At 38.3% G+C, this 15,833-nt stretch overlaps 1 protein-coding gene across 2 annotated transcripts in view; it reads left to right on the forward strand.

Moving 5' to 3' along the window:
- Positions 1–15,833, forward strand: part of ecel1 (endothelin converting enzyme-like 1) — a 59,612-nt gene that overhangs the window by 6,883 nt on the left and 36,896 nt on the right. The window contains exons 3-8 of one of the 2 annotated variants that reach the window (XM_032545872.1): positions 3,085–3,266; positions 3,359–4,214; positions 5,387–5,455; positions 7,563–7,673; positions 7,768–7,860; positions 9,947–10,071. In XM_032545872.1, coding sequence (XP_032401763.1) covers positions 3,381–4,214; positions 5,387–5,455; positions 7,563–7,673; positions 7,768–7,860; positions 9,947–10,071 — 1,232 coding nt within the window. In that variant the 5' untranslated portion in view covers positions 3,085–3,266; positions 3,359–3,380. Of the gene's footprint in view, positions 1–3,084; positions 3,268–3,358; positions 4,215–5,386; positions 5,456–7,562; positions 7,674–7,767; positions 7,861–9,946; positions 10,072–15,833 lie in introns of both variants that reach the window. The other variant, XM_032545873.1, reaches the window with a different exon arrangement.

A 15,833-nucleotide genomic window follows, 5' to 3' on the forward strand; every position in this document is an offset into this window, starting at 1 on the left:
TGGAGGGTCGGGATACTTCATATTTTGAATTGCAATCCAATTTTCCTTCACATTATAGTGAACAGAGGGCAGGAGTCTGTGTGAGTGGCTCTGCTTTCCTGGACCCAGAATGATTCTCATGGGGTGTGTGCATCTGTGTAACAATGCAGAAGATTGATGGATGATAGGGTGGAGTGATAATGACTCTCCACAGACACGGTATCCTTGAATCTCACTGAGTTTTCTTTCCTATTCTTCTCACTTTGATATACTCAGTTTGTCCTGCTCTAGACTTTTCACCTGCAAGTCGGGAGCAGCATTAGAATGATGTAAAGAGCAAGAGGTCACCATAGTTCCACAGGCTATGTATAGAAGATGAATAAAGCCTGAGTGTAAGAAGGGAAGCCTTGTGTGTGTGAAATCTTATGCAGAAAGGGAGATTCCTCTGTGGTAATGAGAAACGTGTCGCTTTTATTACCTAGTAAGCATTTTCTGATGTTTTATGATTGCTCTTAAAAGTCTGAAGTCATTCTCTGTAAACTGAAATAATCATTTATTTGATTATGATAATCAGAAAATGTCATTTTAGATACCAAAAAGCCATAAACATATTTTAAAGTCACATGTATACAATTCTAAACTGAAAGCTCAAGGTATTTGCAAAAGCAAAGACAGGAAAGCAAATCCTTGTTAGTAGTAAGAAAACGCTACATTTGCAATTTGTGTAAAACGTGGTAAAATTGGAGATCTATTTTCAAATTAAAAATGACAAGTGGAGTTTCTTTCATTTTATTTGCCTTTGATTTAATTCATATTCATATACTGTGTGTATATATACAGTATATATATATACAGTATATATATATACAGTATATATATATATATATATATATATATATATATATATATATATATATATATATATATATATATATATATATACTGTATCCATATATATATGGATACAGTGCAGACCAAAAGTTTGGACACACCTTCTCATTGAATTCAATGAGAAAGTGTGTCCAAACTTTTGGTCTGTAGTACTACATATATATATATATATATATATATATTGTAACGCACTTTAATTAATGCAAGGCATTGTTGGAAGGTGCTAAATAAAGTCTGTTATGAGTTTATTATTGGAGTAAAAGTACATATCCTTATTTCCTGTATTTAGCTATTAAACCAATCATCCACTAATCTTACAGAGTTCATTATTATCCCTCATAGAATAAAAAATGTGGGTTCCACTTTTCCTTGGTTGTATTTTCCTTATCTTTATACAACACTTAAAAAAGTCAACCAACAGCTTGTAAAACAAATCAGAGCTGAACCTGCATTCTCAGTGGCGATAACAGGGATCAATTTTTACGAACTGCTTTCAGCAAGTGGGTTTCCACACACTAAGACACACTCACACACACTTTCTTTAACACTTGATTAACATAATGCATCATCCAGCACTTTCCACTAACATCAGCCATCCCAAAAAGTCTGTCCCTAATGAAGATATTGAAAACTATTTTTCCATTTTTTTTTAATCCCCTGTTTCAAAATCCTTTAAAAATTTTAAACTTCTTAAGTCTTAATTAGCTTAGGTGCCAAAGAAAGAAAACATTTCCAACTGTTTGTTTGTGATTATTAATTTAATCTAATAGGTCATTCTTTGAACACTGTCTTCTGTGGGACAGAATCAATTCCTTTTGTTTTAGAATTTGGGTCTTGCACAAGTAAGCTTAATAATACATCAAAAGAAAGAAGAAAAGCTGAAAAGAGAAACGTATGAATTACATAAAGAACTTAAATTCTGCATTTACTGTTTGCAAATATTTGTGAAGTGTAGCTCAGACCTAATAAATTTTACTCTTTTGCATTATTCCTGGCGTCTTTTACACATTGTATGAGCTCTTTAAATAAGAAATTTGAACTGATGAAGGCTGGGTTATGAATAAGGGAAAAATGTATTTGAAAAGAATTTGCAACAATTATCTACTACTTTTGTGTAAGTAGGGAAACGCGTTACCAGATTTGCAGAACTATATGCCCACAGTCAGGATCTCTCTTTTTGCACAATTCTAAACAAGAGATTTTGCAGAGCAACCTGTGAGTAATGTGATACAAATATTCTATTTTTAGTGTGTAACGTTTGCAAATATATTTCATTTTGCAAACAATCTGCAAAGCTATGCTAATTGTTGGAAGTGCCTGACAATATTTTTGGTTTACTTGTAATTCTAAGCAATCCTAGGAAAAACTGTAAACTTTTTTACTTTGACTGAATCAGCATGAGAAATAAAATAAATCGCTGATTTAAAACATCTTACAAGTAAATGTATTAGAAAATAATTGTTGTAGACTAATTTACACTGAGATTATTGAAATATGATGGCATAAAATTCAATTAAGACTTAGGATGGAGTAGTTAAGAGTAAACCAAAAATCATCTCCCTACCAAGGATATTCAGTGTCTTACAGTGGAAATCTGGTTTTGTTCTTTTAGAGATTAGATTAAAGGACATGGTTGTTGGTTGGGCTGGTTTTCTAGAGGTGGCCCTAGAAAACGACACTGAATCAAAGAAAAGGTTTCTGCTGCGCCTTTTGCAAGATCTGATCAACAGAAGAAAATTACAATACTTGCATACTATTTTTTGTTTAATACCCCAAATAAGCAACTTTGCTGGTCTGATAAATGGTGGACAGGGTGAGAACATCTGTCTGTGCCTGTTGATGTGACAGAGGCAATAAAGTCTGGGTCCCCCTCCAGTAATATTAGTTTACATCAATTTAGACTGACACAAGTCAAGTTATGGTTATTGTAACACCTCTCCATGGTCCAGCTAATGCCCAGCTCTTTGCTCACCGTCTCCAGTGATATGCAGGCAATTTTAAGTCACCCGAGGGATACTCTCTGTCCCCTGAGGGATGACTAGCACTAATCAATTGAGCAGCTTGAGCTGACAAACAGAGGCAGACAAAGAAGGGAAAGAGGCGGCAAAACGGATGCTATTCTGTCATTCTCTGTTGTTGTGATGTTGGATTCAATTTCCTATTTCTCTTGTGAGTTACAGCCCTCCTCTGTCTCATTTCTATTTTTATTGACAGGTGACCTGAAACTGATTGCAAAGGAGGAGGACGGGAGAACAAATGGAAGGAGAGCAGAGAGAAAGTGGATAAGAAAGAGACCAGAAACAGGACCAGAAGGTTTCCTCCTGCAGCAGGGAAGTCTCTTTCAATACAGGGCTTTGACTTAAAAAGCAGACAGTTGGCATTACCAGAATAAAAAAGGTAGGCTTTAGACACATTTTAGTCATGAGGTCCTTATTCTAAAGACAGAAAAAGTTAATATTCCAACTTTTTTTTTTTCCCTAAAACTTTCAGTTACTACCAGATTTGTTATAATGGAGAAGACATACTCCCTAACTGCCCACTACGATGAGTTCCAGGAAATCAAATATGGTGGTCGCTACAGCAGTGACATCCTCAGCAATGGCATGACCCTTCACCTGGGGGGCAGCCTGGACCGCCATGTGGTCCGAGGAAGGGGCAACACCTGGTCAAACAGCCGAAACAAAGACCTGAGCGGCAACAGCAGCAGCGGGGGCCTGCCTCGCTGGAGCAGGAGGGAGAATTGTCTCCTGTCTGCATTGGTCTTTGCTGCAGGCATGTGTCTCATCCTGGGGAGCATGCTGGCTCTCAAATACATTTCACTTGATGACGCGGACTGCAGGCAGGACTGCCAACACAAACGCTCCCTTATGCGGGCAACTCGCTTCGTTCAGGCCAATATTGACATAACCATACAACCTTGCCAGGACTTCTATTCCTTTGCCTGTGGAGGCTGGCTGAGGCGCCATGGTATCCCCGAAGACAAGCTCAGCTATGGCATCATCACAGCTATTGGAGAGGAAAATGAAGAGAAGCTACAGCAACTCCTTCTGGAGCCGGTTCAGAGACATGGGCCAGACTCCGCAGAGCGGAAGGTCAAGGAGTTTTATCGGTCCTGCATCAACATCAAGGACATTGACAAACTGGGGTCAAAACCCATGACAGAGGTGTTAGACAGCTGTGGAGGATGGGACCTGGAGGGAGCACCTTCGGAGAAGGAGGACGCCCCCCAGAGGCCAGATTTTAATGAGCTGCTCTACAGGACGCAGGGGGTTTTTAGCACTGCTGTCTTCTTCTCCCTCACCGTCAATGTGGACGATAAAAACTCCTCCAGGAACGCTATCAGGGTGAGCTCAGAAAACTAATTAGGGCTTATAAATGGCTTATCTGTATTTGCGTGCTGTTGGCTTTTTATTGGCTCTTTAGGAACTTTAATGGCATAATCATCTACCTTAACAAGTTCTACTGTCTTGAGAAAGCTCTGTTTTAAATGCATAATATAATTTTTTGGTGAGGAAGGGAAAAGTTTGCAAGTTTTATGAATCTCAGGATGTGTTTTAGCAATCTCTGTTCAGTGTAAAATTATCCAGTTCAGTCAGCATAATTAGATTTTGATCCAGGGGTCGTAGGTCAAGTCCAGATTTCTTTTATAAAAATTGTGAAATCACTAATTAGCTTAGTATCAACTTGGTAATTCTGATACAGATGTTAACATGACATGAAATTGTGAGTTTAATTGTAAATTCCCACACCACACGTTCATCAGGTTGTATGTGTATAGAGAGCATGTCTGGATAATGTTGGCCTAGTGGAACAGCACTTTGAGCCAGTAAGACTAGAAATGTGTCATGTAAGGTCAGCATATTTACCAGTTATTAAATTAGTCAGTTAAAGAAGATACATGTTTCAAACATAAAAACAGGCTGGCGTAGCCATATCTGGGCTCATTGTCATAGCTTATGCTAATATTCGCCTTACTAAATCCTGGTGACAGCAGCTTGACACCACTTCAACTTTGACATACATCACTATGTAGAAAAATGATGTTTTATTAACATGAAACCTCGTGCAATGAGACTTACACCTGTGATGCTGTGTAATTTTGATCCAGTCACAGTCGCAATTTGAATATGTTATGATGAACAATTATTAAATCTCAGAGTTCATAGACAAATGGATTCCTTGGCCTGTGGGAAAACTCAAGGGTTCAATTAACCTGAAAATAACACAACCAAAATCCACAAATCATGTTTTCCACAATTAACTGCAAAGTCTTTATCTTGGTTGATGTGTGAAAATAAGAGTTGCTTAACTGTGTTAATTATTAATTAAGTGTTATGAATAATTCTGACATTAGGCATTCAGTGTGTTGAATGTTGATGTTACAGCAAAGCTTTTAATCATTGACTAGCTCTGAATGTGCACCTATGGTGTGCTTACAGAGAAACATAGAGGAAAACATACTTAAATGTACATCAAATTGAATTCTTACCTTTTTATTTTTTCCGTGTTTTTGCAGATTGATCAAGAGGGACTCACTCTGCCAGAGAGAAGCCTCTACCTCGGTCAGGATGAGGACAGTGTGAAGGTGAACAAAATTGAGTGGTTTTGCTTCCGTTTTATGTTATCTCTTATCATTTTTTCCCCTCATTTTGATCCCTTCATTTCACCTATTTTAGTCCACTAGTCTCCTCATATTACTTATTCACAGTGCCTTTCAAAAGTATTCATTTGAAACATCAACATTTTCACGTTTTGTCACTTCACATACACATACTTCAATGCATTTGCCTGCTTTTAAGTGACGGACTAACATAATTGCATAATTACAACATGGAAGAAAAAATTGTTTAAAAATCTGAAAAGCTTGACATACATATGTTTTATCCTCTTTTATTCTGATACATTTTTAGAAAATGAGACGCAACCGACACAAACATTTTTTCTGGTTTGTGTCACTTCACATCTAAGGGTGTTTTCCAATCGAACCAGTTGACTTTGTTCGATTGGGAACCAAAATTGCAACATTTGTTAAATTTTCAGCTGGCAAGGTTTGCTTTCACACTGCAGTGTCAAATGAAGACATGAGTGCAACTTCCTTTTTTTATGAAATGTAAATAAAACTGGAGTGGTATTAGATTTTAGCATTTGTAGGATTTGTCTTTTATTCCTGGTAAAAGACAACACGCCATTTCTCATGCCAGCACTACACTAGACACCTGCATTTGTTTTGGTTGTTTTTACCCAAAATTTCCTGCACTATAATCCAATTTGCTTGCCATTCACATTATGCATTTCAACTGTACCAGAGTCCCCTTTAACCAAACCAAGACCTAGGTTTCTAAGAGGACCAGAGTTTGCTTTTTTGGTCCACATCAGTTTTATTTTGCTTTCACACTTCCCCAACCGAATCAGACTTTCTAGGCAAACAAACCAGAGTTTGATTTAAGCAGACTAAACAGGGCTGGAGTGAACTAATGACAGATAAAGCTTGGGATGTTCAAGAAAGACGTGCAATGAGACTCTGTCCACTTCCTGACATCGCAGGAACAGGTTCAGGTTCAGGAACATTGAGATGTTTGTTGACTTTAAGCTCATTGTAAAAATCCTAAATTGTTGTGATAGGCTCAGTGTTGGATAACAGCTAATCTTCATTCAGAACCAATTTCTTATCACAGATGTCAGGAGCTTCTCAAAGGAAGTACAGCACTATAAATTGGTAAATGCTGGGCATCTCCAAGCAGGGAGTGAAAAAGAGTCAAATAAAAATAATCACACTGCGTTCAGCTTCTGTCTGCTTTATTCAAATCAACATGGAGGGCTCTTCCACTGCATCTGCCTTGTGCACAACTTGCATACTCACAAATCTCCCAGAACCCCCAGGGTTCATACCGAGTGAGTCGTATTTATGCTAGAGCCTGTCTGCTTTTTGTGAGTGTAGAATTTTCTCCCAGTCCTGTCCTTTCTTTGGCTGACAGAGATCTGTTGGCTTGCTTCAAGGAATCCTTAACTACTGTGGCTGCTTAAAACACAACAGCTCAGTTCATCTCTCTACATCTTGTCAAGTCCTGAATTCCTTCCTAACTCTCCTAACACCTGGTATCCTGCACACTCATTTCCTTCTGGTAAAAACCACTGCCTTAATGCAAAGCAACCACAAAGTGTTGAGTTGGGCAGCTGATTATAAATACATACATAAATACATAAGAGGCTTATTATATCTAGGAGAAGTTTTATAAATAAAAATAAACAGTGAGGAATTTTTTTCTTCACTTCAAAATTTAGCTGGTTTTAAACAGCATTCTAAATAAATACCGAGAGGCTGGTCATCCCATTATAACAAATTGTGAAAAAGATGAGAGCTGTAGGAAAACTAAGAGTTCATTCTCCACTCTCCTCTTAACCTCACCTGTAATATTTATTGTTGTTTTTGTAACTGGCCTTGATTGTTTTCCCTGCTGCCCCTCATTCAACCATTTTCCCCTAAATCCTCTCTGCCTTTTCTTGCCCCTCCCTCTGGCCCAATTGACTCTCCCCTCATTCTTCTTCATCAACCCACCTGTTTTCTTCAGCCACCCACTGTGCTTTTGTTATCCCTTCCACTTTGCCACATGTCACCATCGCCACCAGTCATTACTGGTGCCGTCGCCGTGGCACCTCCTGTCCTTCAGCGCTGATGTCACTGTATTTCCCAGATCCTGGCAGCGTACAAAGCCCTGATGGAGCGCCTGCTGAGCATGCTGGGCGCTCACAATGCCACACAGAAGTCCAAGGAGATTATAGAGCTGGAGACCCAACTGGCCAATGTGAGCTGAAAGAGCACAGCCTTGTGCACATGTGCAATCATGCATGCTGATGCTTGTGCATATGCATTGTTTAACCATGTGTTTCTATCAACAGATCACTGTGTCAGAGTACGATGACCAAAGGAAAGACATCAGCACAATGTACAACCGAATTACCCTTAGGCAGCTGCAGCGCATCGCACCTAGCGTGAGTGTAGCACGCACAAACACACACACAGACAAGGCATTTATATAATATTTAGGTATACTGCAGGAAAAACATATTTGTCTCCTGTTTTTCTTTTTTCCTTTTTTGTCATGAAACTTTTTCAGATCAACTTTTTTTTTAATCAGACAAAGATAATGTGAGTAAATATAAAATGCAGTTCTCAAATGAGGATTTTATTCATTTTGAGAAAAAAGCTACTCAAACCAACCAAGCCTTATAGTTTAAGGCACAATAGCCCTATTGGGTTATCTTGGTCTGATATTTAAATTATATTGTACATCTGAATAAAAAATTAAACAAAAATGTTTTTTAGATGGGGAATCATTTTTCACAGCACTGTACATTCAGTTGTTTTTGATAAAAACTGGTTTAAAATTTGAGTTCCAGCAGAGCATTTTGTGTAGTGATGTTAGTGTGTATGGCTAAGAAACAGTGAACACACAGAAAGAGAGAGGCCTAAGTGGCTCTCAAAAGCTGAGGTAGGGAAGCAGACTGAGATGCAGATTGAAAGAAAATGTTCAAGAAACAGAGAAAATGAGGACACATTGGGGGGTATTCACAAAAATGGAGAGAAGTAGGAGGAAAGGAACAGGAGGTAAAGGTTAGGAGGAAAACAACGGGAAAGGAAGGAGAAGGAGTCTCTTGAGGTGTTTCTCCTTGCTTGGAAAGGATGGATGAAAGTTGACTTGGAAGAAATGGAAACTCGGCAAAAGACACAGAGCTGATTTTAAGGAGATCAGCAAACAACAGCTGCAATAAAAACTTTGCAAAGGCTTAACACAAGTGTCAATAAAGGGGTGTGAGAGAGCGTGACTGTTGTGTAGCAGATTGGATGATGCTTCTTAAAAGCAATTTGTCGCAGCAATTTATTCGGAATGAATTACTAGTTCCTCGCTGCTACCTCATTAACTGGCCAGGTTGGTCTACTCAGTAGCAAGTCTGCAGCACACTGATACGTTAACTCTTGTGGATTTATACAAACATATATTGTAAAACAAAGTTACATTAAAAGGAGTGTTGGGGGAAACTTCAAAGGTGCCGAGTAATGGCTGTGAATGCTTTGAAAATAGGGGGAAGAGTTCAGGGTTTTTTCCCCATCTTACAAAAGCTGACTGACAGCTCCAGGTAGCAAGTAGAACAAGAAGGGATAGTATTTTACGCTATTTTTAAAAAAATTACATCGCTTTCTCTGGCATCTTGTAAAGAACAAAAATAATCTGTGAGAACGCAATAATGCAAAAATATCCTGGAACTAGAAACTGGTCATGCCTGTTATTTAGTAGGAAATAACAGGCGTGAACATGCCTGTTATTTAAACGGAAAGAACAGGATAGAAAAATGTTAAAACCAAAGCTCTAATCAGTGGAAAAATGCCTGGTTATCAGTAAAAAGGGCATTGTGGCACACATAGTTGACATTTTTACCTCACTTTGGATGCATCATGTTGAGGTTTTCTGAAGCAGACCAGATTAAGAGCAGCTGTGGATAATCACCAATCAGAATGTGGACGATTTCTGTTTTTTGGAAAGCTTTGTTTTACAATACCAATTTTGTCTGATTCTGATTTATCAGCAACTTTCTTCTAACCACTTCAACCTCAGAAATTGTGAGCTTTCAAAGCGGCCATGTGCCGTTATTAATTATGCATATTAGGAGCGGAGTGGATGTAATGTTGCATATGTGGGAGAGCACTGGTTCCAAAATAGGGTTCAACCTTTTTAAAACAAAAGCACAACAATTAACTGTCATTAGCGTCTCAGATTAGCAATTACCAAAATTAGTAAGGATATTATGAAAACCCCAGACTCCATATGCATGTGAAGAACCAGAAACTGCTTTATTGTGTGCAAAATATTTGAAGTTTGGAAGTGCTGACATCACACAGACATAAAGTGTAAATATAGTTTAGAGGAAATAAAATGAACAGCCACCACTCAATGATCTGTTTGATAACAAAAACAATCATGTTATGTGTTTTATATGACCATAAATAAATACAGGCAGTAAGGTCTTTACTGAAAGTTGCTTTTGAGAGGGAGTAAGACTTTTGTGTTTTCTTCCACAGCTTCACTGGAAGCGATTGTTGGACCGAATTTTCCACGACAACTTCTCTGAAGACGAAGAGATCGTGGTGCTCGCCACTGATTACATACAGAAAGTCTCTGACATAATCAAGAACACTTCAAAGAGGTGAGGAAAGTAAAAGCAGTCCTAAGTGTGGAGAAAGGGTGGGGGGGAGTACAATGATGGTGGGGAAGTGTATGGAAAATTGATTTCATTAGACTCATGCAATTTAGAGTCAGGTTGTTTTGTGTGTGGGCGTGTGTGTTTGTGTGCGTGCATGCAGGGGTGCACGTGCGCGCGTGTGTGTGTGTGGGCTGCCTGTGGTTGAGGCCTGTCACTGGCGTTTGGAGCACAACACCAGTCACCAGATGTATAGATTAGCTTTTTAGTGCTGCTGTGCATGTATTTGTGTATATATTCATGTTTGTGCGTGTTTGGAGAGAGTCACTGTTGAGTGAACTTCCAGTTCTACTGCAGCTGATTATTATTGATCTACACCCACACCCTCCACACCTCCTGCAGTCCCAGATAGAGGCACATGAACAGACCCCAGTGCATGTACACACTTTCACCTCCTTCTTCTTCTTGACAGACTTCAGGGGAGGCCTTAGAGGGCTGCTGCACGTCAGGGTGTGTGTTTCAGCCAGTGACAGCTCGCCAATAGTCACTCTGCTCCACACATATACACAATGGCTCTCAGCCCCCATGCATGGCTGACTGGTTGCATGACTGGCGGGTGCATTTCTTGCTTGTCATTTCTGTCTGAGGCAGGATGCATGTCCGTGTAACAACATAACCGCTTTAGACATTTTGGTAATTTCATGAATGGCCGGTTCATGACGCTACCGTCTCATTTAGTCCTGCCATTCCTTCACCTCCTCTCAATGATTCGACCATACCTCCAAATGTTTTATCCTGAAACTTCTGATTGATTTTGTGCAAATCTGGGTCTGGATAACATATTGATTGCTTATACACAAGATATAAAATCAATTTACCAGAAACATTTCCACTTAATATCATGGTATGAAATTGCAAATTGACAAAAGTCAGACTACGGTTGGAGATGACTGATGGCTTTTGTTGGTGGAAGCTAAACTAATCAGCTAATGCAGTAATAGATTACCTTATCAGAGTGATCAATGGAAAAAGTTCTTTGTTGGCCTGTGTGTTCTCAGTGGTTTTCTAAGGATGAAATGCCCCAAACTGGTGCTTCGTTTCTTTTAGCCACGGATTGTTTGTTTGGTTTCTGTTCTTGCCCACTAATCGGTCGCATTTTTACACTCAACACTGCTTTAAAAATTAACATAAAATTTTGAAAACTCACCCAGCAAGTCAAGGTTGTGAAATGTCTTACTGTCCTGTTAATCCTAATGTGATTGTTGGTTTTAAAAAAAAAGTTTATTTTGGAACCTTTTTTGTAATTAAAGACAAAAACTGTATAGTTACGACAAAGGATTGTAAGAGCAGTCTGAGATTTAAAAATTAAAAAGGATAATAGGCTAAATGTACCAAATATTTGTGCTTTGTGAGTTAAGAATTGGACAATGAATAATGAAGTAAATAATATTAATTTTGAAGATTACTGACACCAAATGCAGAAATGGGCCTTTTACCTGACATGGGTTTTAAAAAGCAAGACTGTTCACTAAATCTTCCTGCTGAGGTAGTGGAGACACAGGTCACTGGACATTTAGCGGTTCTTCACCTGCACAAGGAACCATAATTCAGATTTCTGCAGTGATCATTCATCTGCACTTTGATACCTGGAATGAGCAGATCTATTTCAAAAAGGTCATTGTGGTTATCATTGCGTTTTCAAATGTCAGCTGACTAATTTGCCTAATCTTTGCAGATAACAAAGACCAGCAGAGACCTTTTGTCTCTGAAAAGGTTTCCAAATGCTTTTGTCACAAGCAGCTTGAGTCTTTTGCTCATGATCAACTTCATTCTTCTTCAACATATGAACTTGTAGGAATATTAATAAATATAGATTGTAATTCACTGTTAATAAAATGTATTGTTTTGCCAGGTTGAGTTCAGGATGTTCACCAATACTTTTGCTTTGCTGTGTGTTTTGGTTCTCCTTATGCTCTTTGAAGAAAGAATCTGATTGGTTCTTGAATATGTAACCTCTGTGCTCATTTGATCTGGTCCCTCTCTGGCCTCGTTTACACTGAGCTAGAGCTTAGATCAGGTCTAACCTGTCCGAACCCAATCAGATCTGACTAATTAACTTTAATTATAGATTAATTAAAGCTCAAAGTAAACCAGACATATTATATTAATTAAGATTTTACTGCTTTTGTTTAGAGCATAACTTGAGTAAACAGTGTAACTTCTGGTGTTTTTATCTTTTGTTTCACACCTTCCAACTCCATCTTCTCACTTGATCTAACTTCAGGGTGAGTTAAGTGCAAATCATCTGGGATGTGTGATTGATAGGAGCGGAGCAGGGCGGAGCTGTATGCGCATTAATGTGCAATGCACAGCACTCGCTACAGTCTAATGAACGTCTGCATCGTACTTACTTCTAATCACCTACTTAGACTGAAGTAGATTTGCACAACTTTAAATGGTGCGTTTATGTTTGGTCTTCTCTTTGCTGGATGTATTGTAGGTTTTTTTAAAGTCACCACAGAAACCATCAAGCAAATAATTTTTACCCATCCCGGCCCAAATTTTGGGTAGAGTTCAAAAACTGTAACGTTTTTGTTGTGATCCAGTCGCTTGTTTACACATCTCCAGTGATCAGGGTCTCTGACATCGGCACTTTTTGCAACAAGGACTTTTGGGGAATGCTCCCCATGGAGGGATGAAGTTCTCTGCAGGTGTGAAAGGCCATACAGGTAATGTAGATACTGAACAGACCTGTGAGGCAAAGCAGAATTGTCGCCAGATGCTAAAATAACAGCGCCAGATAGTGGGCTGGCATGACATTGGATTTAAAGATTCTTAGTCTCATCTACAGTGATGTAGAGCCATGTAATTCTGGAACATCTCCCCAATCGACATCAGAAAATACCAGCAGTTTCCAGACAGCGTTCTTGTGTAAACAAAGCCTCTGTCTTCCAAATTCCCTTCTAGCTGGAGTTGTCTGTGAAACAGCAGTGCTACCACTGGAAAGCATTGCTGTCTGAGCCCTTTTTAGGAAACTGAATGCCTTCTTGGAAAGCAGAGGTTGTCCTTACCCCTGGGGCAGCTGGAGTAAAGCTGTATCAAAAGGTTCACCCTGGAGAGCAGGAGCGTCTCCATTTAAGTAAAAAATAACTGGGGAAAACAATTGTGGTTTCACAGTAAAAATAAAAGAATTTGGGCTAAAAGCTCCATTTGCTTTGCACAAATAATTTTGATGCAGGCAATACACAATAGTCTGCAATAATCAAAATAAAGACAAAGCCTTTTACTGTATAATAACAGCACTCTCATAAAAAGGCTGAGTAATTTCATCTGTGGATGACTTGAACATTGAATGCAAGTTTTGTGGAAGATGACTGTCTTAATGACATCATGTGGACTTGATATACATAGCTGCTCTTTTTCATCCTAATATGAGACTTTTTATTTTGTGAGGCATCTAGTTGCTTCTTTAAATGCATCCTGTATTTAAAGAAGTGAATTTAAAAAGCAGCAGAGTATTTTTCAGAAGCTTGTTTTTTAGTCTTGTTTTCAGATATTTGATTTTTTATTTTTGTTAAATATGGCTACACCAGCTTCTCCAGACATATTTTCATTAAAGCACAGCGGTTGCACGTAAAAGAAATAAAAAAATTCAGTTAAGGGAGAAACTTATTTCCAAATGTAATAAAGTTAGTCTGTTTGCACAGATTCTCCGTCAATCTTTCGTACATGCTGTTTGCTTTAATTATGACTGCTTTACTGCAGGCCAGGTGACAGCCTGGTCTGTTCACAGAACAAGATAATCTTAAATGGATCCCATCCACAGTATTCTGCAATTTGTAGAAAATTAACTAATATTTACGATTTTAAGACGTGATTGACACTGCATTCTGTCTCCCTGTTTTTTCTCAGGTGAACCAAGATACGTGCAAATACTGTCATGCATAGAGATGTTACACGGAAATTACTCATTAATATTGTATAGAGGAAGAGTGGTGGATGCTGCAAGTCAATGACTGGTTGCAGTCTACTGGGTTTCCTTAGAAACTTTTTAAGCTATTTTGAAGAATTAATTTAGCGTATTGTATTGTTTGATAACTAGAATCAATTTGAATGTATGACTGAATCAAATTTTTTTTTGTGTGTGTGTAAAATGCTTTGAGAAAGCATTTGTTGTGAATGGGTTTCATATAAATAAACTGAATTGATGAAGAAACATCACATTTTTTTCACGTTTTCACAAAAACTTTTTTTTTTTTCCTAGGGCAAATTTGTTGTTATCTTGATGATGTGATTTCAACTTAATTTTAGTTATTTTCTTTATTTTGCTCTCCTTTTTGTCAATTATGTGCATGTTATCTTAAAATTTTGTTGTTTTTTTTTTGTTGTTGTTTTGCCCAGATATTAAAGGATAATCCACTTTGCTAAGTGCAGTACCATCCCTGCTTTCACATCCATTAGGCTTGTTTAACTCCTCTTGTAATGCTAGATCTGGTACCATGTTGTTCACCAATGCTGCCTCTCAGCTGTCCAACCATCCATCCCTCTTGATGGCTTTCGTAATGAGTTCTTCTCTCTATTTCAATCATCCCTCTCTACCTGTCATTTGTTTTCTCCAGGAGTGTCTATCTGACAGTATGCTTTTTCCATTTTATCACTCAGTCACCGTTTGGCAGAAATGGGTTCCGGTTTAGAGGTACAAACACTTCGTGCTCAAAAGATGCATTCATCACCTTGGAAAACTTGACTCTCCCCAGCCTTACTTCCATAAAATGATCACTGGTAAACTGCAGTGTGTTTGGTAGTTTTTTCCTCTCTTCCTGTGTCTGCCTGGTTGGTAAAACTCTTGTGAAGCTTCAGTAAATTCCTGGTTGAGGCTTGTTTTCTAGAGTAGAGTGCCAGCTTTGATTAAACTTGGCCATTTGGGAACATCAAGGTTTCTCATGCAGCTACAGTGGTGAAAGCAAGATTGGCTGAACCAGAACTCTGTCAGAGTACACATCGTTCAATAGCAATAAGGTATGTAGCTCGCTTTGCCAAAACTTCTCATATCTATAAAATGTAAGTTGGAGGTACAGTCAGTTGTTAAAATATCAAAACCACATCAAATTAATATTTAAAAATTTCCAAACTTCAACACTGACCATTATCAAGTAGAAGTATTGTATAATAACACAGACATAGGCTATGCCTGCTTATGCTACCTTATATATTTCAATAAACCTAACCAAATCTCCAGTCATTTCTACTCTTTAAAAGTTTTGAATTTGAGAGTACAATTGAGTCAAATTAATTTCAGAATTTGTAAAAACATGCAATGAATATTTACTAAACCATGCTTGTTGTTTACTCTTACACTCATTTTAGTTAATGTTGCTGTCCTGTGGTTTTAAGTGCTGTTATATTCTTCCATATCTTTTGTCAGTGTTACCATGATGTTGCACTTTTACTTTCCCAGTATTAATAATTTACTCTAGTAGGACCTTGCTCTCTTTCCGACTCCTCCTCAGTCCTCCTTACTCAAAGTTTTCTCCCCCTCTCTCTTATCCTCTTCAAACTTTTTATCCAATCATCTGATCCTCCCGTTGTGCCCATCTGTTTTTCTTCTTTCCAAACCTCTCTCTGCATCTGCCACAACTCTGTCTGATAAAATCTCTTTCCTTTCAGTTCTTTTTCATTTCCCAAGCAAACTCTCCTTTCACACTATCTAGAGTTCATCTCTGCCACGCCTTTCTTATGTGCAAATCTTCCTTTTCCCTCTCAGCTTC

The sequence above is a fragment of the Xiphophorus hellerii genome, chromosome 18, assembly GCF_003331165.1.
Source record: "Xiphophorus hellerii strain 12219 chromosome 18, Xiphophorus_hellerii-4.1, whole genome shotgun sequence".
Taxonomy (NCBI): domain Eukaryota; kingdom Metazoa; phylum Chordata; class Actinopteri; order Cyprinodontiformes; family Poeciliidae; genus Xiphophorus; species Xiphophorus hellerii.